Raw genomic sequence first — 23,331 nt, forward strand, 5'->3', positions numbered from 1 at the left:
AGCAGAGCTGGCTTTATTTGTTGAGTCTTGTCTAGCGAAGTGAAAAGGTTTGATAGTTTTTTTTCTGACTGCATTTTTGCACATGTGGGGGTAGGGAATTAAATTATTTCTTTTGTCCTGTACTTGCAGCTCATTGAGAAGCAGGCATGCATATAAAATTACTGTATCTCAGGGCTTACCTTTAGGGGCAGAAGGCAAAAACAGATTTGTAAGCTTGCCTGGAAGCTCTCAGGATGCTGAAAGCAGAAACAAAAGTGAGAGGTAACAGCAAAATAAACTCCAACAAATACAAGACTAACAAAAATCTTTAAAATTAATAGCAACAGTTTATTTTTGTCCATGCTAAGAAATACTATATTGCTGCTTGTAGCAAAATTTCAAAATTGGTGTACTGGTAACCAAGACATAAGAGCATCAAAACACAAAACAGAACTTCAAAAAGTTACCAAAAAAAAAAAAAAAAAAAACTCAAATAGTAAGGCTACTGTTTGCTTCACTTTTCCAGCTTACATCCACAAATTTTGCTTTGGATAGCATTAGTGCTCCAATGATTGGTAGTGTTTTTAACTACCATTGATTATAAGCAGTGCTGTGGCATTTTTGTCATTTAAGTATAGGGTTTGGGCCGTCTGGCCATTAACCAGTGTAGCTTCAGGGAATCTGTTCTGGTCTTTTGCTTGTTTAGGATATTTTAGTTAAAGAAAACAGTGAGGTAGGAAAGAAGATTTTCAAAATAGGCACCAGATGCTAAGAATTAGTTTATTTGCAAAGGTAGTTTATATATTCTGCTCTAAACAGACTGGATTAATTAATGGAATTTCTGCAGTATATCATGCTATTGCTGTATATTGGTATGTTCTTCATTCCTAAACTAATGTTTTTTTGAAGTTGTGAATATTAGATATTAGGCATGAATGTGCTTTAGATTATTGAATGAGCTTTAAAACAGAGTCCACTGAGATTAAAAGAAGTTTAGTTTGGGAATTCACTTATTCTAAAATAAAATGCTCATTATGGTTTCTCTTCCATGCAGTACATGCAAAGAGCCATACAATGGAAAAAATAAAAATTAAAAAAAAAAAAAAAATCTGAAAAAAATAATTTAAATTAGAAGTGAATAGAGTCAAAAAGCACATAGAAGCCCTTATGCAAATTTCCAGTCTGTATTTAAACAGAGCTGTTGGTGTTTATACACGTGATATGTGTCGTGTATGTTTATTCTCCTGCAAAAATTGCCCAAGGATCAGAATTTGAATGGTATTTCAAAACTTTCAGAAAAGTGAGGAACCTGAACTATGATCTCTGAGAGAGAAGACTGAAGTCTTCCAACTTCCCCCTAGTGCCTATCATGCAGTTTTTTCTTCCAAACACTGTACTTAGCTGACCTAATTTTAAAAGGATTAAAAATGTTCAGCCACTGCATAAACTGTTGTGAAGGGAAGAGAAGGGATGGGGGAAAGCTATGAAAGCAGAAAATTGTATAAGACAATGAAAAGAGAAAGGCACATTCTTGTAATGGGGTAATTTTCACTTCACTGGAAAGCACGGGTGCAAAAGCTGCCTGCTGGATGCTGAACCAATAAGCAGGGAATTTTGTATTTTGGTTGTGTAGCAACTCTAGCAACTTCATAAACGTTGAGTATTGTTTCACTCTCAATCTGAGAGTAAGGACTATCAGCCTCTAAGGATAGCAAAATTTGCCTTTCAATGTATTTGATTTGGGGATGGCAGGTGGTAAGATATGGCAATCTTCAGTCCATGAAAATCTATATAAAACAGTATTTTATTGTCCTGATAATTTGTATACTACTTCTCCATATTTTCACAATTGATCACTTTATCTATTTGAATTTATTTAAAACTTAATTGCTTTAAAGACTTTTTCTCTTGAGATGGAAGAACAAGAAAAACCCAAACAATTGAAACAGTGAATTGAAAGCTCACATTTGTTTATTTAAAAGTTGTGTATTTTGTGTTTCCTAATGCTTAGTACAATATTAATAATGTTCATAACTAAATTCTTTGCTTCTTTAACACATGAGTTTTATAAAAAGCAAAAGATAGACAAAATCAGTCTCATACAGCAAGAAGAAATTTCAGAAACCAGATTTTTCATTCTTTCTGTATCCTGTTTTCTAATGGTAGTATTGAGCTTGCTTGCTATTTTCATATATTTGGGTTTTGTTTTATTATAGTAACATTGTATAATAAAATGCACAAATATTTCTGGCTACTGTATGTACCAAAAACAATTTCATACGCCAAAATGTTTAAATGGTGTACAAAATAAAGCATTAGACTGTACATAAATATCTAATAATTGACAATAGTATCCCCAATTTAAAAAAAATGCAATTTGGTACTGCAAATTATGCTGTGTAAGAAGTGATGTTTTCAATGAATGGTCATGGTATATGGCTTCAAGATACCTTTCATACACTGTGTATCTTTCATTCCCATTTGGTATTCAGTCTCTTGTGCTTTAAATTTAAGTAAAAGTGATCTTATTCACATAAGGAAAGCTATGAGTTATTGAGTCAAATGCTTTGATTTGCATCTTGGTAGTATCAATCAACTGAGCACTGTGGAAAGCTCCAGTTACTTAGTTCCTAAGAATTTACATGGAGTTTTGGTGAAATACTTCTGGCAAAATAATGGGCAGAATAGGTATTTTGCATTCAGTTTTAAACTGCACATGCAAGAATGCTGATTTCATAGTGAACAGAAACATTGTGTTGGTTGTCTCCTATTTTCTATTTTATGCAGATTTATAGTTTGTAATGCATATATCACTTCAAAACAAAGCCTGTTTCTTGAATTTTTTAAGTGCCAAGAATATTCATGATTCAGAAGCAAAATTGGTTAAAAATGATTGTCTTTCTGTTGCACCATGTCTGCTTTTTATGAACTAAAAAAAATGCTGAAGTGATCTCAAATTTGTTTTATTTTTCTTACATTTAGAACCAACGTACATCACAATAGGTCCACCCACCTGTGAGATTTTGGTGAACTGCACTTTGACTGAAAAAGACTGTATCTATAATTTCAAACTGGATCAAAATGGTTGCCGCATTTGTCAGTGCAAAACTAGTGAGTATGCAAAAATAAAATGACTTATACATTTTATATCCAGCTGTATGTGAAAATGTTAATATTCTGGTGTTTTCTTCATTCATAATTTTAGAGTGTTGTAATAGTAGTATACATGTGCTTTCTAGTTGTTCATCTTGCGAAGACAGGTTGCTGATTTCTGACACTACTTGTTTGCTTGCTAGGAATGTGTTTGGAGGAAAAATGCAAATGTCTGAAATCAGGCAAAAATAACAGCTAAACTAAAAAAAAAAAAAAAAAAAAAAGAGTAATAATTTGGGACTTAACATTCATGATAGTGTCCCTTTGTGAAGTCTTATTAGACTTCTATGTTCCATTTTCCTCTGTGTTTGTAAAGAGTTCAAGAGCATCTAGGTATCATAGAACCATAGAATTATTAAGGTTGGAAAAGCCCTCCAAGATCATCTGGTCCAACCATCCCCCTACCACCAAATATAAACCACTAAACCATGTCCCTAAGTACCACATCCTACCTTTTCCTGAACACCCCAGGAACAGTTACACCACCACCTCCCTTGACAACCTGTCCCAATGCCTGACTACTCTTTCTGAGAAGAAATGTCTCCTAATTTCCAACCTGAACCTCCCCAAGCGCAACTTGAGACCATTCCTTCTTGTCCTGTCGCTAGTTACCTGTGAGAAGAGGATGAGCCCCAGTTCCCCACAACTTCCTTTCAGGTAGTTGTAGAGAGCAATAAGGTCTCTCCTGTGCTTCCTTCTCTTCAGACAAAAAAAAAAAACAAAACAGTTCCCCCATAGGACTTGCGTTCCAGGCCCTTCACCAGCTTTATACCCCTTTTCTGGACTCCATGCTCCAGGGCCTTGATACCCTTCTTGTACTGAAGGGCCCAAAACTGAACGCAGTACTCGAGATGTGGCCTCACCAGGGCTGAGTACAGAGGGACGATCACCTCCCTGCTCCTGCTGGCTGCACTATTCCTGATACAAGCCAGGATGCCGTTGGCTTTCTTGGCCACCTGCGCACACTGCTGGCTCATGTTCAGGCAAGCATTGACCAATACCCCAAGATCCTTTCCCTCTGCACAGATTTCCAGCCACTCTGTCCCAAGCCTGTGCACTTCAAAAACTCCTTATTGCCAAACAGCCTTTTTTAACTTATTAACTTATATTAAGCTTATTGGTTTTGAGGATCAAAAGTATTTGAAAATGATACTTTTAGGGGGTGTTTGTATATATACAAACATATACATATATAATTTTATTTCTGGAACTTATTTAAGTATGCTTGAATTAAGATTTATGCAAATTTTAATTCAACATCTATTTTTTCCCCAGTGAAAATCATTGGAGATTGTGAGAACTTTGCATGTATCAATGATGCATCTTCATAGTAAAGTAGCAAAAAACTGTTTTCTCAATGTGTTTCTTTAGGAATTCAGTGTTTATACAGGAACTATAACGCAAGGTCAGGTTTGTTCTTGAAATTGCCAAACAGAGAACTGGAGGACATCTCAGCTGGAGGACATATTGCTGTGCTCACCAGCCCAGCCTAGGTGTTGGTTCAAACTTCCTGTGTAATTTTATTGTAGCTCTGCAGCTTCCTTGTAACCTCTGAGGATTCCACAGTTCAAGTGTTACGCCATTTCACTTCTTCTTATTTCAGTCCATTTGTTCTCAGTCACTTTCTAAACCTGTGTGACCATTCTAGGAATCCACAGAAGAAACAATCAAAGTAACACTATTAGTTGATCTGAGCGAGTGAGTTTTAAGATTGGCTTGGTGTTTTGCTTAAGGAGCAATAAAAGGTTTTGTCCTGGCACTTTTAACTTGTTTCTGGGAAGATGTGCGTTTTTTTTCCATTTCAATAAGGTAAAGGACAGGACATCTCAATAACAAATAAACAGATGGTAAGCAATAAAGTAATCAAAGATATTATTTCCATATTACCATAATGATGAGTTGTATTTGTGGTAAGGGTGACTTTTCATAGTTTTCCAGAGGAACTACTTCCTACCTTTTGAAATATGGATAGGAGTTTCCCCTGTTTATAAAACACGCAGTGCTGTTTATGCCATTAGTTTCAGATTTATTAGTTATGTCTTATTTTATTAAGTAAATTAACAAAAATTATTGAGAATAATGATTTTGATAAATGTGTTTTTAGCTTTTGATCTAAAGAAGTGAACGTGTTTTAAACAAATCAGAACAGAAAAAGAAAAAAAAAAAAGCTGAATGTACATCCTATAATTAAGAAAAAGGATATGCAAATCCCTCATCAGTAGATGTGGAAAGGAAGGCTGATAAAGAGATTGGTGAATAAATTGCCTGTTTTTAAGAGACATCAGTCCAGCCCAGCTGAGATTTTTACAGAACAACTTTTTCTTCGCTTCATTTCTCCTTGGTTTTCATTGTTAACAAGCTATGGTCTTAAAAATGAATAAAACAGCTTTTAGATCAGGTGGATTTGTGATACTTGAAGCCTTTGGAAAATAGCTGTCACACATCCTTTTTACTCTGATTTCTCCACTATGCCATTTAGCCAGCTTCTTGCCAGTGTGTTGCATCTTGACTAAATGGAATAGCAGTTATGCTACACCTTGCACATCCTCCCTAGAGAAGGGTAAAAAAATTTGTCTAAGGATCATTGGGATCAATGATCAGTCTCAGGCACAGGAACTAAAAATGTCCATACAACACAAAAATGGTGCCTTGAAACGAAATCGTAAGTTGATCCATCAAAAATACCAGAGGTTAAGAGAAAAGAAAATATCTTCTGCAAGATAAGATAAGGCACATACTTTATTGCATCCAGACTATCACATAAATGCCTTTACTTACAAAATCAGAATTTAGTCAGAATTTAGAAAGTTCTACTTTTACCATGGTAATTTGAATTTCCTTTATTTTTTCATTGCTGATATATTAACCGGGGTCACAGGGAACATTTGCTAACAGGAGTTTGACACAAAAAAGAATATGGACATACTCAGTAAATGTCAACATGTACACCTATGCATGCAGTCCTACCTTCCAGTTTGTTGCACAGGAGGACCGTCGCTCCAAAGGATTGTTTCTTTTGTCCTAGATTACCAGATCACACGTGTACGCTTACCACATCCCAGGACACCTCTATTCTTGCTTGAAGTGTTTCTGATTAAATACTGCCTAAGAACCTATTCAAGGGAATTTTTCTTGTGCTGGATTTGCTTGCAATTATTTTCATTTTGCAATAGCAAACTGTCAGGAGCAAACCTAATAGTATCATTTGTCTGTCATCCTTTTTCTCGGTTAAAAAACTTGAATTATAGATTGCTTAAAAATCTCCCAAGTTATTCAGAGAAGGGAAACCTTTATTTTCTAAAGAAATGAAGAAAAATAACAGCTTGGAAATCTTCATCACTTGGGGGATATCAGTCAAAATGACAGGAATAGAATTTTTCTGTCAAGTAATGTTTCTCGCTTGCAAGGCTCTGGACAAATGTGAGTGAGGAGTGAGAGGAAAACAGTTTTAGGTCAAATATGCTGAAAACGTACTGCGGTAGTTCTCTGTACTTTCAAGTCCAAACTAGTTTAGTTGCATCTTGGCTCTCTAAAAATGTAAGAATTATGTGGAAGTTCATGTAGATTCATGTGGACTTACGTTTAAATTGGGAACATCAGTATCTTAACACTGCACCCACATCTTCCTTGCTGGTCTGAGCTGTTCAAATGAGTCAGATTTAAAGTGTCTGAGTAAAGAAGGTACCTCTCATTACCGTTTGAAGTCACCTTCTCCTAGTTCCACTAATCTCCTTCCAATTAAGTTTCTGTTCTTGCCAATTTCTCTTTAGTTATTTCCTCTGCAATATACATGCTTCAAGCTATTTCAGTCAAAATAAAACCAAAATGACAAAGAAAAAAGGAAGAACATGCAGCAAATCTATAAATTGTTCCTCACTGTTACCTTCATTTATGTTCCTAGAGCCAGAAATCAGTACAGCAGATTTATTTGAAATAATTATGTAAGTATGATATCACAAAACTTTTTTGGTGCTTTATTGCAATTTAGATTCAAGTTTATCTAGCTTGACTCAAGTGAACTAGAAACGTTACCATTCTTCTTTCTTCCTTCTCTCATACCGTAATTATAGAATGAGAGAAGGAAGAAAGAAGAAAATGGTAACATTTCTAGAACACAATGATTTTAATACAAGTTTACTTTGTAATTTACCCTTCTTTCTTGTTTTTGCAGTGAATGCAAAAACATGCTGTGAAAGCATGCAATGAAAACATTCAAGGTAAAATACAAAAAGCAGAGGCAGACCACGGTTGTTAGAGAAGGGAGGGGGAACAAAAACGACCACTGAGCCAAGAGTGAGCACAGATTAATAAGGAAAAAAAAACTTGTAGTGAGTAGAGATGAAACCAAAAATGATTGAGGAAAAGGAATGATAACACTAAGTGGGAATGTACAGAAGCACTACATGATATAAAAGGGGAAAAAAATAATCCTGTTAATAGGAAACACTGCTGCAGAACACCATCACTGAAACCAAAAGAGTATTCCAGCATTAGGGAAAAAAATGATATGAGAATAAGAAATAAGTAGAAAAAAAGTAAGTAAGCAAGAAAAAATAATCATAGTGCATCATAGGTGCAGCAGTTGCCATTGTGTTTGGAGTGTCTAGGCCTGTGCTTTCATAGAGAGGACTGGAGTGGATTGCAATGTCTTTGGAAGGAGGCTAGGAGAATAATTTAGGAGAATAAAACAAAGCCAGTAATCAGATGTTTTCAAGGCATGACTCCTGTTGCTCCAAAGAGTACTAACCAGCACATTGAATAATATGTGCTAATTGCAGTAATTTAAGATTTAAAACCTGGAAGTTGTTGTTGAGCATTTGTCACTGAGTTGTTGTCATTTGTCACTGAGAGCCTGCAGTGAGGGCTGGTAGTTTATCTTCTCTTGTCTATTCCCTATAATGTATTCATGGAAAGTAAAAAAGCCCTCTAAAGTCTTTCCTGTGATTTCTGTGATAGACTACAATCTTTTACCCCCAAATGAGTCAAATGTGAAGTACTATTCAGGGTATAAATGAAAACATGCTTGGCTTTAGTATGTTTAAACCCTTCAGGTCTTACTAAAATTAGAGTATCTTTGTAAATTTTAAAATTAGTTGGCTTCATACAGAAGGGCTTACCTTTGCAGTTACAGGATGCAGTAGTCATGTAATTTCATTAATTGCAAATTGCTTTTGGACAAATGCAATTAGAAGGCTGTAGAGATAAGTTGTTTTCCATGCACATTATAGTGTATCATCATCATCCACATTGTGTTGTGGTCTGTTTTGTCTGTCAACACAATCGGTGAAATCAGTATTCAAAAATTAGAATTCTTTTTAAGTTATATGGTTGCACAGTTCTATAGACATAAAACAAGCCATCCCATCCAAATACATTCCGTATAAATACAGAAATATCTTTGAAGAATTTCTGATACCTTAAATGTGTAGAACATATCCTATCATGGAGTGAAAAAGCTGTTACTAGCAGGCATCTGCAGCATGAACATCAGTATTTTGTTGGGTCATAACATTTCCTTTCATAGCTGATGGAGAGGAGTGGAATTTTAGTCCAGAATTCGGGTTTAACAGTGAATTGGGAATTGGTGTGAGACCTTTAGAAGCAATTGTGGAAAACTGGAGCACACAATTAGAAGGTTTGAGAAAAGTTAGGTGGGTGCACCTACCTGTCTCTAAACAGCAGTGTTAAAGCTTTTAAAAAATGTATGGTGTGCTGATGAGGGAAAAAATTAGGAAATTTTTGCAGGGGCTACAATGGGAGAATATATCTCAATTTGTCTCTTCTGTGTTCACCATTCAGTAGTTACAGAATTTTGGATAATTTTTCTTAACCCACTCTTCCTAGCCAAAATTTGAATATTTGCTTCCTTTAATCTGTTTATGTAAAAAAATAAAAATAAAAACAACAACAAAACACCTTATTCACCTTATTCAGAGACGCATTCTGAGCACTTTGAAGCTCTCTCAGTGTTAATTTTGTCCATTTAAATAATGGATATATAATTTATATTTATTTGGATATTGACATAAGGTGAGACAAGTAGTCACACATCAGTCACACAAATGAAAGCTTCAGACAATGTAAAGTTCTTGAAAATAGAAAAGTAAAATATGAATGAAGTAACATTCTTCTATTTTAGTAAGAATGTTCTCCCATTGTCACATTTAACAACAAATTCTGGGGGGGGGGGGGGGGGGGGGGGGAAGTCCATTAGACTTCCTTAGTGCAAGGAGAGAGTATGTTGGATTTTTGAATAATAGAGTTGACCTGGCAGAAAAAGGTTGTTCGATTACCCTCCTGTAATGACATGAAAGCGAATATCTATTAGACATCAGTTAGTGAAATACAGCCAAAGAAAATCAGGGACAGAGCATGTTTCTTAAAAAAAAAAAAAATAATAATAATTACCACTTAAATCAGAAAAAAGGCACATAGTCCTTTAGTTAGTATTGAAATAGTTAGTATTGAAATCCTAACTGTGAGTGCACATGTGAAAGATAGTGGAAGTACTCCCTGAAGAAGGTGCAATTATGATGAACAACTTATGCCAAATAAATATTACTGTCTTCTCGCTAGTATAAAAGACTTTGCTGGGGATCTCTAGAGATTACAACAATGTATTGGTTTTAGTAATGTGTACAATATATTTAATGCAATAAAAGCAGATAAGAAATTCTCTTGACTTGTGGAAGGAAAAAAAACATGCTGCTCAAAGGGTTGTGGAAGCTTAATCATTTTCCAGTAATTCCACCTTTGAGATGTCACTGCTACAAACCCATTTTCATGAATTCATGTGTTGTGTGTGAATCCTAGACTTGTTTAGAGTAGGTATCCAAGTGGGTAATTTGCCTCAGTGGACTCATGAGGTATTTTTTTTCTAGCATCACAGTGCCCAGTCCCTTCATTTTTATCCAGCTATTGTGAATCATGATTTAATTCTAAAGAAAGGAGGGAGGGTTAGTGTGGATCTGTGGAGGCAATATATTCAGAGAATTCCAGTTACTGATAAGTAACCTAGTTTTCTCCTTCATAAATTTGCCTCCCCAGATCCCCACCCCTGAAGATTAACCAGCAGTAGCAATCCACACCAAGAGGACGGCTGAGGAGTGCTTAATTATAAAGGTACTGTGAAACAGTTCTCCTGGTATGATCTAGCCTCAGCGTCAAGAAAATAATGATGGTAAAGGTATGTAGATAGCTTTCTGTAGCCATGCTACAAAAAAAAAAAAAAAAAAAGGACACTGACCTAAGGCAAGTTCAAATACTGACATAATTTCTGTCAAATATCTATTAATATTTCCCAGCAGTTATTTTCTCTTCTCTGTGAACTAGGGGGTTAAAAACTAAAAGTATTTCAAAAGGCTATGCATCTCTGGAATGCATTTTCAAAAGTTTTAGACTAAGGTGACTTTCAGTCTTCAGAGTAAGATTTTCAGTGTCCATATGTGAAATAATAAATTGGAGAAAAATTAATATCTTAGTTTTAGAGCTTAGATTTTTTTATGTGCCACTTATATGTTAGAAGAAAGAAACTGAGAAGTCTGTTTTGAAATAAGAATTAGCTGGAATTACAGTCAAGCTGTTAGACGTTCAAATGAAAGACCATTTTTAGACCCAAACATGTAATTCATGAAATTAAATTTGGTCTACATAACAGTTTGATTTTTGAGAAGTTTTTTATAATATTCCAAATATTCTTAGGCTCATGCAAAGTGGGGATGTGAGTACTATGAACTCAGGAATACATCATGCATCAGATGGTTTGAAATTAGGCCAAAGAATTGTGATTCATTTTGAGATATGCTGCTTCTGAGGTCTCATATCCGAGAAGGAGAGATTGCGGTGTATCTGAAATATCTGGGTTCTGAGTGAATCTTCACAAATACAAAGATTGATAGCATTACATATCCTGGTACAGAATTTTTGTTATCTTGTTTGCAGAGTGTTAGCTGTATGTGACAACGGTATATCAACCTCTCTCACGCTTTGATTTTCATACCTACCTGTCTTTCCTTTGGCAGCATGTGACTAGGTCTTACAGTGTTGGACAAACATTTTAGACGAGTTGTTTTTAGTATTGAGAATAAGATACTTAGAAGAAAAGACCATTTCTTTTGCATGCAGTACACTGTGAAGAGTCTCATCACCTGTTTCTAAGACAAGATTTTCTTCTTCTGACAGTCTTGTCCCATCCCACAGATCCCAATCAGATTCTCCTTAAACAGCATCATGCTCTTCTGAAACTCTAATATTTGTTTTATTACTGTCTGTGTGTATGAAACCATGTTTGGTAGTGGGTGAAGAAAAGGGGAAGAAACTAATACATTAAAAGGAGTTTATTGGCAGTAGTGACTGGACCTAGAAACTGGTGCTAGTATTTCTGTTTCTTCATTAATAATCCTCAGATCTTTCTGGAAGATTGGTTCATCTTCAGCTATTCTTTCCCTTCCTATTTTTTTCTAGCAGCATCTTAAATTGATCCAAATGAATCTAGTAATTTGAAATTCCCATATCCATGTCAGCATATAATACATTTAACTATCTACAAATATTACATTATTTACAAATGAGAGTTTTTGTTAGAATTGCAGTGTTTGAAAGGGTCAAAGTCTATAAGCAATACCTTTTGACAATATACTGTGAGGTCTAGTAAAAACTGACTAGAAACATAGAACATAGGCAATTGACTTTGCTGCTGTTTTTGCAATCATTGCATGGACTTTTATTGGCTGGATTCACTACTATAAGCATTCAGTGCATGTGTGTCCTCAAGTGCATGTTCATTCCTAGCAGCAGGTTATTTTGATATTGTTTGATGAGGATACCTTTTCTATTGTGCTAGCCTTTGCTGTAAGTGATTCAGTTGACATTTTCTCAGAATTTTTGAATTTTTTTTTCATATTTTTTTTTATATTTCAGCTAAAGCCAGTCCTCACATTATATGTGTGTGTGTATATTTATGTTAAAAGTACCATTATGTTATAGTTATATATAGTTATATATTAGTTATATTACAGTCATATTTAGTCTGAGATGTTCAGGAATACATTCATCTCTCTCTAAGGTCACATCATGTCAGCATCCTTCTGAGATCAACCAATCTCCAGTGTCTGAACTCTCAGCTTACAGCACAAATTCTTGTTTAGTGCTTTAGTTCTTGTTCAGTGGGGAGAGTAACTGTATACGTTTTCAGTATTACCTTTCATCCTGCTATTATTATTTTATCACCCTTAGCCCCCCTATTGCGTTGTGTAGGATTGTTTTCTGTAGAGATATTACCCCACTGGCATTTCACATTTCCTAAGAAAAATCAATGACTGTGTTTCTACTTCTCAAGCAGAGCTCTACTCTGCAGTCACATATTTCTCTAGGCAGCATAATGAGAGGTGCCTTCTCTTTAATCAGTTTCCTACTCATCATTTCATTTCTGTTCTAGTCTTCCACCCCCAGTCTAACCATTAGTTTAGTTTCCTAGGTGATGTTTTCATAACTAATCATTCAGAGAAAGAAGGATGGTTTATTCTGTAATCAAGAAGCTTGTCTATGCTGTTGGAGTTACAGTAACATGTAAGCACATAATGCAGCTTTCCGGAACTCTGCAAGGCAGTCTTCCTTCTGCATTAGCTTCTTTGAAGTGTTTCCTCTCCTTCAGACTGCTTGCTTCGGATATGCTCTTGAAGCAGTTATTAGCCCATTTAGGGCTAGATCTTTTTTCTGCAAATACGTTCCATAATTTGGGATTCAGATTCCAGATGAAATTTATTTAAGCAAAGTTGGAAAAAGCTTCCCTAACAAATAACATCCTAATATATTTCAATAATAAGTGTCCTTAGATGATTGCAATTGACATTCATGAAACAGTTCTTTTTATTCTTTAGTATTTCTTGTTTGAAATGCAAAATCTTGGTAGGAAATCTGTTTTTACTTGTCTTCTTAATGAACTTGTGATTATTTTATTAACAATGAATTTAAATATATAGCTAAGGCTATAGAGATATTGTCAGGGTGACAGTTACATGCACTGAATTTTATTTACATTTGGATTTTTATGCCTGGCATCTTTTTTTCCTCTTTTTTTTTTTTTTTTCTTTCTTTCCTTTACAGCTAAACTTTACTTCTGTAAAATTGACAGGTTTGCTCTGTTTTCTGGAAAAATAACATGTTTAAAGCTGTGGACTAGGGTTTTCAGGAGACCTATGCATCAGACATAGTGTGTATGTGTACCAGATGGTACTTCAGTTTGAGACTGCATGTAATTTTCATGTTTTTAAAAATGTGTCAGTAAAAGAAATGTAAATGGTTAGATGTGAAGTCAGAAAGCAGACCAGAATCTACTTTATGATTTTCACAACATTTATGATTTTCACAACATTCATAATTTTGCTATCTTTACTTCATACTCAAACCTGGGAACCACACTTTGATAGTGAACCGCACTTAACACAAATCTGGACACAAAATAAAGGAATATTAAAAAAAAAAATGTTCTTGTTGTTTCTACTTCTTTGAATTTATTTTTCTATTTCTAGCTCTTCCTTTTTTTTTTTTTTTTCTTTTTGAGAAGCCTACCCATTTCTCCAATCCCCTTGCATTTGTACCTTATTGTTCCTTGACCTATATTCCATGAGCCTGATGATATACACAGCCACCTAAACACTTCATCTGTGGCAAAGTACACTTAAGAAAATGAATCAATGCAACCTGTGCAGTTCCAGAATTATTCACCGGTCAGTTCTGAGCATTAGTAGATGATGTGATAATTTATACCAGATCAGATGTTATAACCGAGTTTATTTTTTTATTTTTTGATATATTCCATGCCTTCTTTACCAAATGAACATTAACCTGGTAGAACAAATTATGAAACACTTGGCTACATTTGGTTAAGTCTGACAACTAAGTGTGTTGAGTGATTTTTCCAGAACTTTTTCTTTCACAAAGAACAAAAAGAAACTAACAATTCTCAGTAAGACTAAACTAAACACCAGTGAAAGTGAACATAATGACCATTATGTATCTCTGTAATGGATAAAATGAAAATCCAGCATCTCCCTCCCTGCCATACAAGCTAACAAAACATGGTGGTGGATTTCAGGAAGCAGGTCTTTCAGACTAACATCTCTAAGCTTAGATCACCTCTTTTATAACTGGTATTGAAGTTATATTTTCAAAAAAAAAAGTATTAGTCACAAAACAGGTGACAGCAAACATTCTAAGTACGGAATAATGGTTAAGATATTCCAGGCTTTCAATTCTAGTTAAAATAAGGAGAGTAGAAATAAAAGATGTTCTATATTGAAAAGAAACCTATTAAATTCATATAATGTGTCAAAAGTATATGTTATTTTAAATGCTTTATTAAAAGCTTATGGTCACAGGTATTGGTTGGATGTGCATAAATTCACAAAATCAAATTAGAATAAGGCATCAGATTATACTTTCCAAGTTCTTGAGTGGGACTGAAGACATCTCAATATATCTGCTCACATGGTTTGGGTTGGTACTGTAGAACTCAGTCAAATATTTTAGGTCAGTCAGAAGGTAATGATTAGCAGTAATAAAAAGTTATGAGAAAAGAGGAACAGAAGGTTTAGCCTGCCAAAGATGCATTTGTCTGGTATAAATGGCATTCATTTTGTGATCATCTCTGTGTTCTCCACAGGAGAGGAGCTGTGTACCGGCCTCATATCAGGCTGCTCCCTGGACTGTTCCTTTGGGTTCCAGACTGATGCCCACAACTGTGAGATCTGTCAGTGCCGCCCACGGCCTAAGAAATGCAAACCCATTGTATGTGACAAGTACTGTCCCTTTGGATACTTGTACGTATTCTTATTTTGAATGCATATTTAATAATCTCCATGCATATTGAAAGTATGCAAAATCTAGGAATATGGAGTTGTGTTTACTTCATCCAAAATTGAGGAAAATGTGTGAAAGTAGAAATGTCAGTACTTGATGTGAAATGTTAGCACTGAATTTATGGAAATAGATTTTGATCAACAAATTAATAGCAACTAGATTACAAACAGGATCAGATTATGGAAGCAAAACAGTGCTTAAATTTGTTTGAAGAATGTTTGTTGAACAAGATGAAAAAGCTACTTAAAAGAGACGTCTCCTGCATGCAGCTTTTTGAAATTCTGTTGGTATGTTTTGTTGTGACAGCCTTTCATTTTATATCCCATTGATTTTCTTCACTTGATTTTACAATGTTTCAAGGTGTTTTTTTAATGTTAACGGTGGACTAGTTTTATTGTTGTTTCTTTTCTGATAGTTACTTCACAGGATTTGTGAAGAACAGTAGTGTATCTCTTATCTAAGTTTTTGTAAATGAACTCAAAACCCATATGGCTGCTAGAGTTCTTTATCCAGAAAAGGGAGTGTTTCCTGTATTTCTTTACTTCTGGAACAGGTGACAAAAATGGGGCAAATTTTTTGTCACAGAAATATATTTGAAATCAGCTTGGTGGCTTCTATATATATTTTACCAAAATACTTCATTTTTGACGGATCAGTTCCATGTTACTGCATGCTTTTTCATAAGTTTAATTTCTAACTCATAATAGCTGAGCTTCAAAGTATATTCATATATAATTTGTTGTCTTAAGCTTTGTATTGAAGTTTCCTAACATAGTAACTCAAAGTGTTATTCACATACTACTATGTGAATTTATGCATTTTTATGAATTTATGATTCACTTCAGAGTTATGTTTGACATTCATTCATAAAAGCTATAGATTTTTTATTTGTAATGGTAATCTATAATGTGCTGTGTCCTCCTCTTAGTACACAGCTTTAATGAAGTTCAGAGGAAACTACATTAGAAAGGATGCTCAAATGTATCCTTGAGGCATCCCTAGCATAATTTGAAAATATCTTCAGAATAGCAGTGTAGTAAAACAAAGAAAATAAATACCATTTAGCAGAATCCTATATCTGTTACCTGAGATACAGAATCAGGCTTGCCCCTGCTTCAGTAAAAGAACTTTTTTTTTTTTGCAAACCGTCTTAAGAGTGATGAGGCTAATATTGATAGTCTGATTGATTTGATAATGCCTTTATTTTGAAAAGAATGGATATCTTAACATTTATTTCTCTTTTATATTTGTATTTTAAAACTTTTTACTCACTGCAATTGAATAACATTCAGCTTGGAACAGGAAAAGCTTTTTTTTTAATTTTAGTAGTGCAAGTGTATGAATAAATTATTATTTTCAAGGCCATTTACTTTAGTCTATTCAAAAAATATAATATGAGACAACCATTAGATAAGGTCTCTTTAGTGTCTATTGCCATTTGCTTTTTAGGCTCATACACAAACAGTTTGAATATATTCATGAACCAAGGTCTAAATGTTCTTTCCTTCCAACTATGTTCCTCACTGGAAGCCTCAACCCAGAAGTCACATTGAAGTGTTAAAAATGATTTTCTACTGCTGATAAGTATTGTTCTGAACTATACTTATCAGAGTCATTTACGATTAATGTATTGTGTTTACGTGAAGGTATTAAGTTTACTGTTGTATTCTTCAATTTTATTGTAGAATACTTTTCCCAGTAAAATTAATTTGAGAAGAAATACTTTTACATACTGAGTAAGTTTGTCTGGTTTCGTTATATAAACTGTATTTTTTGTTTAAAGCAAACTGGACAGTATTTTTATAACTTTAAATGGAACATACTGGAAACCTTAATGATCTGTGTTGAACTGTGATCTATACTAGCAAGCAGAGAATGATATATGATCCTGATACTGCACAAGGCCCTCAATTTTAAGATATTGATACTGTGCTATATATGATATTATTTGGCTGGTTAGAGAAGGTGTCTGCAACTGCAAGCTTTGTTTGAGATCAGAAACAAATGTCATGCCCTTCATGACTGCTCCATGGACTGGCACTACATGGTTCAGCTTCAAATAAAAGGCATCATAAAAATAATGTTATGTGTCTCACAGAATTATGCTGCTTGCAATAAAGAGCAGTAATTTTTACTGTGTTTTTATTACTGACTTAATATATTGACCTGCAGAGGAAAATTTCTGTGTGCTTTCTGTACTTCAGTAATCTGAAATGCATACTTCTTTCCTCGTTTTTTAACTAAAATATACATAAAATGGTTATATTAGTAAATCTCTCTGAACTATCTGGCAAAATAATTTTAGAAGGCACTGCAAATATTAATAGGCACAGAATGGAAGCTAGGAGTAAGACAAAGAGGCCTTAAAAGTAAACTGTTTTCAAGCTGATGCTAGTGATTTCAAAATCCTGTTTTGAGGATGGTTTTTCACCTGCATTTTTGTACGCATGAAAGAAACTGAACTCAAAGTTTTCTGAAGTTAATTTGAAAATCCTCTTCAATTGAAATTCTGGTTTTAGATAGAAAATGCAATTTAATTATACACAATGCTTGGTTGCTATGTTTAAACGTTAAGTTTTTAGTAATACTATTGTACTTTTTTATTAAAAAGAAAAGGAAAAAAAAAAAGAAAGGATACGGCCACCCTAAACTTGTCATTGTCTACAAAATATATGAATAATGGCACTGATGTTAATGAAATGAGTAATATTTAAAGAAAACCATGTATGTAATATTTTGTAGCATAAAGAGCTAAAATTTTGTAAAAATTGTATTTTAAGATCATTTCACTTCAAATCTCACTTCAGTGCTAAAATGATTTAGACTTGCAGTTATATAATACATTCATTCTGTTCTTTATTGCTACCATGCCAATTTCTTTTCTAAAATATTTAACTTCCAGGCTTGTTCTAACCATCGAAAGCATGGGTCTTAATAGAAGACAAGTCTCTAATTGAATTTAAATCTTTGGTCTCTAATTCAAGACTAAATAAAAAAGTGTGTTGATTTTTTTTTCTTTTTTAAACTGTACTGGGGGTGGAAAATCAGAAGTAGTCATGTTTATTTTTCTAGCATTAAATGTTAACCTTTTCAGAATTATCTTCAGTTTTAAGATGCAGGAGTGGAAATCTACTATATGTTACCTACTGATGGAGAAAAAGTTACCAATAATTTCTTTTATAAAAACATAGTGATTTAACGTAATCCCACTTGCCTCTCCAACTTCTTCACATTTTTAGAAATTATTTCTACTTTTCCCATGGGGAAGAAAAAAAAAAAAAAAAAGATCATCAGTAGCAGTCATAAGCACATACATCTTCATTATCTGCCATGGCTTGAAAATACAAAATGCAGATCTTTTGCCACCTGCATGGGGAATGGGGAACATGCAGGGAATGGAGACCTGCATACCTCACTGAACATAAATGTGAATGTTAAAGACAATTTTCTTTTCTTGTTCAGACAATTCTTTAGAGTTTGCTTTTATTTTAATCATGACATTTAGACATGTAAAATGTCCTGCTGACCTTTTACAAATTAATTCCACCGTCTAGGAAGAACAAGCATGGCTGTGAAATCTGTCGGTGTAAGAAATGCCCAGAAATGCCTTGTGGTAAAATCTGCCCAATGGGCTTCCAGCAGAACAACCATGGGTGTGTTATCTGCAAGTGCAGAGGTAGGTGTGAATGCATTGCCATCTATAATTACAACTTGTTTTCAAAGCTGTTGGAAGCCAGAGCAAAAGAAAAGGAATACTCCACAGAATTTGTAAGAATTGAAATATGGTAACTGGTGGAGGAGATTATTCAACTTTCTTCAAAGGAGCCACTGCTCAAAGTAGTATGTGTTGGTCAGTCTGCTCAAGGATAAGCAAGTCTGAAAGTTGCTTTGCTCATTGTCTGGGAGGTTATCCTAATAAAAGATATGTACCATAAATCCATGTAAAATTCTAACAGTCTAATTTAAGAACTTCTGAAATTTCTGAAATTTTCCCAAAAGTGCTTTTCCTCTGGTTTCTGTTCTTGCAGTTTCTGTCTTTAGTGGAGATAATTGAGTGTGCTGCTCCTTTGTTTAAAAAAAATAATAATCATGGTGTCCCTAGGAGGTATTCTGTTTATGTGTAAAAACAAAAATGTATGCATGCCTTGTTCTCTTAACAATAAAATAGATCTAATAGGTTTACTATAAAAATAATAGAAAGTGTGCTAGGGGGAACTCCAGGGTCTATAGCATAAAGCAAAGCAGTTCAGTAACACATTCTCTGTGAAATGCAGTGCCAAAAGTGGTTTGAACAGCTACTGGGAGAAGTTTACCAGTGAAATAGTTTGTGTTTGTCTGCACAAAATACACTGTTGCATATTCCAGTCACAGAGATAGGTCCATTCTACTGTAAGACCAACAAGTTGGAGATATTTTTCAGATTATGTGTGATTTCTTCTTTACCCTCTGTAAAACAGAGAGTCAGGTGTCTGCAGTGGCCAGGCTGGAAGGATATCAATATAGATTCACCTAGATTATGAGGGGCATCAGAATCATCAGTTTACACAGATGTTCTCTGAAACTGTTTTGACCCCTGAGCTTTAAAGGAGTTATCTTCTGGATCACCCCAGAGTACTTTACTGCTGGGAAGGTGTCTCAGAATGCTTCTGTCATTAATTGTGAGTGGTTTGACTACTTAAAGAACATATAAGCTATGTATAAAGGTACATTATATATATATATAAATAGTAATATATTAATATATAATATATGGAAATACACTATATATACACTGATATGTTTTTTTTAATGAAATTTGGATATTTTAACTTATCTTCAAGTTTGTTTTTTTTTTTTTTTGTTAATGGTGAAGTCATAAAAGTGAGCAGATTAGCTTTTCTTGTTTTTTGCCATGGCCATTAGCCCTTTCCACCTCTGTATAAGCAGTGAAGCAGGCACCAATATCGATGTAGTCAATACGTCTTTTACTGTCTCAAGCCATTTTCAGTGAAGTTATTAATATTCTTTTTTAACTTACTCATATGTAATGGCAAAATAGTTCATTACAGGCAGCAAATGCTGTATTTTGTGTGTATCATCTTACAGCATTGAATCTTTTAGAAGGATAAAGTACTGCAAAACAGTATGTCCTAAAATATTTTCATTTTTAAATCCTAATAGATTTTATATTTCATTGATTATTAAGGTTCCTACCTGCTCTGTATCAAATTACAGAGGACTCAAATGAGGTAGACTAAGGTATGAGGTAGCAATTCTTCTAGCTTATGTACTCAGTATCCTAAAACTCAAATTAGTGTCTCTTATGTGTCTCTTTATGTGTCTTTTGCACATAAAGTTTATCTGTGTTGCTCTCATATTTTCCTTGATTTCATACTAGCAAAAAAAAGTGTCATGATAGCTGTCATAAAGCATTATTATTTGTTTTAATTTTTTACTAGAGGAATTCTACATGCATAAATCAAAATAGTTGCCATTAAAAATCTATGTGGTTGATTTTAAATATAATGGAGATCATTTTTTTTAAAGTTACTATTATTAAATAGCTTGTAATCAAAGTAATAGCAACTTCTGTTTAATGTTCTTTTTATAAGTAGAAGAAAGCATCTGTTTTTCCCCTTTGTCTCAAATAGCCATAGGAACATTTTGTTTTTCATGCAACAAATCAATTAATTTTTCTGTGAAATATTTGCCATTGCTAGCTATTAAAGTAACAACTACTCTTTTTTGTTTTATGTCTTTTTCATTTCAGTGATCTAACATTCAATCATTTTTGACTTGATTTGTGTTAGTTTTAGACTTCCTTCATTACTCAGCTCCATGTGTCGCATTTAATAACTTCTTGTTTGTACTCAGGCTCTCTCTCATCCTAACTGCTCTTTCATGCTTGCTTTCTTTGATTCTTGCTTGTGTGTTTTGATTTCTGGCTATAGACAAGTAAGTTTGAATATCCTCCTACTGCTTTGTGTAATGACTCCATTCTTAACTTTTTAAGAAGGTATATCTTAGGACTTCCATCAACAAATAAATAATGAAAAAAAATGAAGTATGCCTTGCATCAATGCAGAGCAGAGATTTCACTGTTATAAGCTGAAATATGACTTCTTTTTTAATTTCCAATTATTAATTTTTAATTGGAAATTAAAAAAAAAAAAAGTAAGAAAGGATAACTGCTGAATGGAGGTACAGATGGGTAAATTACCTGCCTGTGAAATAGCTTCACTTTTTAGGTAATTGCTCCTGGAAATAACTTATGCTAGGGTTAAAAAAAGTAGAAGCATAGAAACACAGTGCTGAGATAGTCTCCTGGAAAACCAAGAGTCCATTTCTCTGCCCTTGCATAATGTCAAGTGCATCTGGATAATCCTTGACAGATGTTTATCTAAAGTTTCATATCTTAAGAACTTCCAATCTCAAAAGAAAAAAAAAAAAATCTACACCAAACTCTAAATTGTGCTTTTCAGTGGCTACAAATATGTGGCATTTTTAAATGATTTTTTAAAATATTTCTGTCTCCCTTTTAAAGAATTAAACTGGTTACTTCTTGTGCTAAAATCAGCAGATTTTAGCACAAGATTATCACCATTCCCTTTAGAATTTTTGCAATACTTAATTACTTAATGCTTTTGCAATTAGAGCCTCCTAATTAATATTATTTTCAGTTAAATAAGTCCAGTTCTTGTGATCTTTCATTGCAGTTCTAGAGCTAGATATTTCACTTTCGCATCAGCATAACCTCCCAAATAGTAGAGATAGTAGTGCTACATTTAAATGTATGACACCCCTGTATGATATCTAAAGCTGAACTTCCCTTTCTTTCAGTAGTGTCACATTCCTGACCTGAATTTTAATTGTAAACTACTACAATTCCAAGATTATTTTCAGCCATAGCTCACCACGCAGTTATTCCTATTCTGTATTTGGACATCTGGTTTCCACTTTAAGTGTTCCTTTGTGCAACTTTGTTTTAACTTTTCAATTTTTAAGTAAATCTCAATTTATTGAGTTAATCTTGAGTATCTGCCTATATGCATGGTTTGCTTTTCCAAATTTAGGAGTATACATAAGAATATATTAAAACCAAGAGATGGGTTCATCAGAAAATTTAAAATATTTATTAAGGAAGAGTATTCTCATCCATGATCTACATGTATCAATAATGATTTTAATGTAAGACAGTATTCCAGTGATACAATTCAGTATTATACCGTATAAATGTGTAGTAACTATATGTAACTTTTTCATAGTGTTTCTGTTCACTAAATAAGATTAAAATTGTTTTTAGAAGTATTTTACTCAATACCATTTTGATTTTTTAATTTTTTTTGTTTGGTTTTTGTTTTTGTTTTTTTTTAATTCACAAAATAGTGTATTGATGTAATTTCTGTTTATCGAGTTTTTATTCTGATAATGTGTATCAAACCATTTCATAACATCTGCTTGTTGTTCTTAGGCCACCGTTGATAGATCCATCACAGATAAAGTGCTCACCTATATGTTAATAAATAAAAAGAGAGAAAAGAAAACTAATAAAAAATGCACTTTAACACTACTACTTTTCATATTGCATCATTTTTTTAAACAGAAAGATGCATAAGCATCTTTATTACAAATAACCTTACATATATAAGTGTTGATGTACCACTGAAAAAGAGCTCACTGACAAAGTGATCCAAAATCCTTCATCATAATAATGATGTGGGTGAGGGATTATTAGGCTCTAAATTCACTCTGCTGATTAACAAAGAATATACTGAGGCTGAGTCTTTCAGCACTTAAATACCCCCTTAGGATACAAATGAGACTTTATCCTCCCTAGACCGAAAGCTTGTCTGTTCTTGCTGCGTGCAAGTACCACAGCATTCCAACTGCTGCATTCTCATTGCAGTAAAACCCAGGAATGAGGGATAAAATTGTCAGAGCAGTCATCTTCCAAACATCACAAGTAACTAAAACACATAATTTCTTGCGGGTAGTGTTTTATGAAATATTTCTAGTATTTGGCTTGATCCCATTAGAACCTGATTGTAATTTTCTTTTTACATTCACTATGTATGTATGTATGGGACCATTCTTAGCTCTTCTAAATACTTCCATATTCTACCACCTATCAGGTATTCACATTATAGATAATATAATACACTGTAAGGTACAAAAATATTCTGTTTCATTTTAAATATGCACTGTGCTTTCAACCATTTCCTTCTGCTACCTTTCATTTTTTCCCCTTACATTATTTAGCCAGTACCAAATTTTTCAAGGAAATAAGTTCTACTATGGCTTACCATCCCCTTCAGTATACCTTTGCATTGTCTAAAGTTTACTTTATTTCTAAGTGTAAAT

General features: G+C 33.9%; 1 protein-coding gene across 2 annotated transcripts in view; it reads left to right on the top strand.

Annotated features, from left to right (window-relative positions):
* Window positions 1-23,331, top strand: part of CRIM1 (cysteine rich transmembrane BMP regulator 1) — a 180,265-nt gene that overhangs the window by 142,293 nt on the left and 14,641 nt on the right. For both annotated transcript variants that reach the window (XM_082757788.1, XM_082757787.1), the window contains 3 exons: window positions 2,962-3,090; window positions 14,795-14,951; window positions 18,546-18,667. In XM_082757788.1, the coding sequence (XP_082613914.1) occupies window positions 2,962-3,090; window positions 14,795-14,951; window positions 18,546-18,667 (408 nt within the window). The remainder of the gene's footprint in view (window positions 1-2,961; window positions 3,091-14,794; window positions 14,952-18,545; window positions 18,668-23,331) is intronic.

The sequence above is a fragment of the Aythya marila genome (assembly GCF_965140915.1).
Source record: "Aythya marila genome assembly, chromosome: 3".
NCBI classification, from domain to species: domain Eukaryota; kingdom Metazoa; phylum Chordata; class Aves; order Anseriformes; family Anatidae; genus Aythya; species Aythya marila.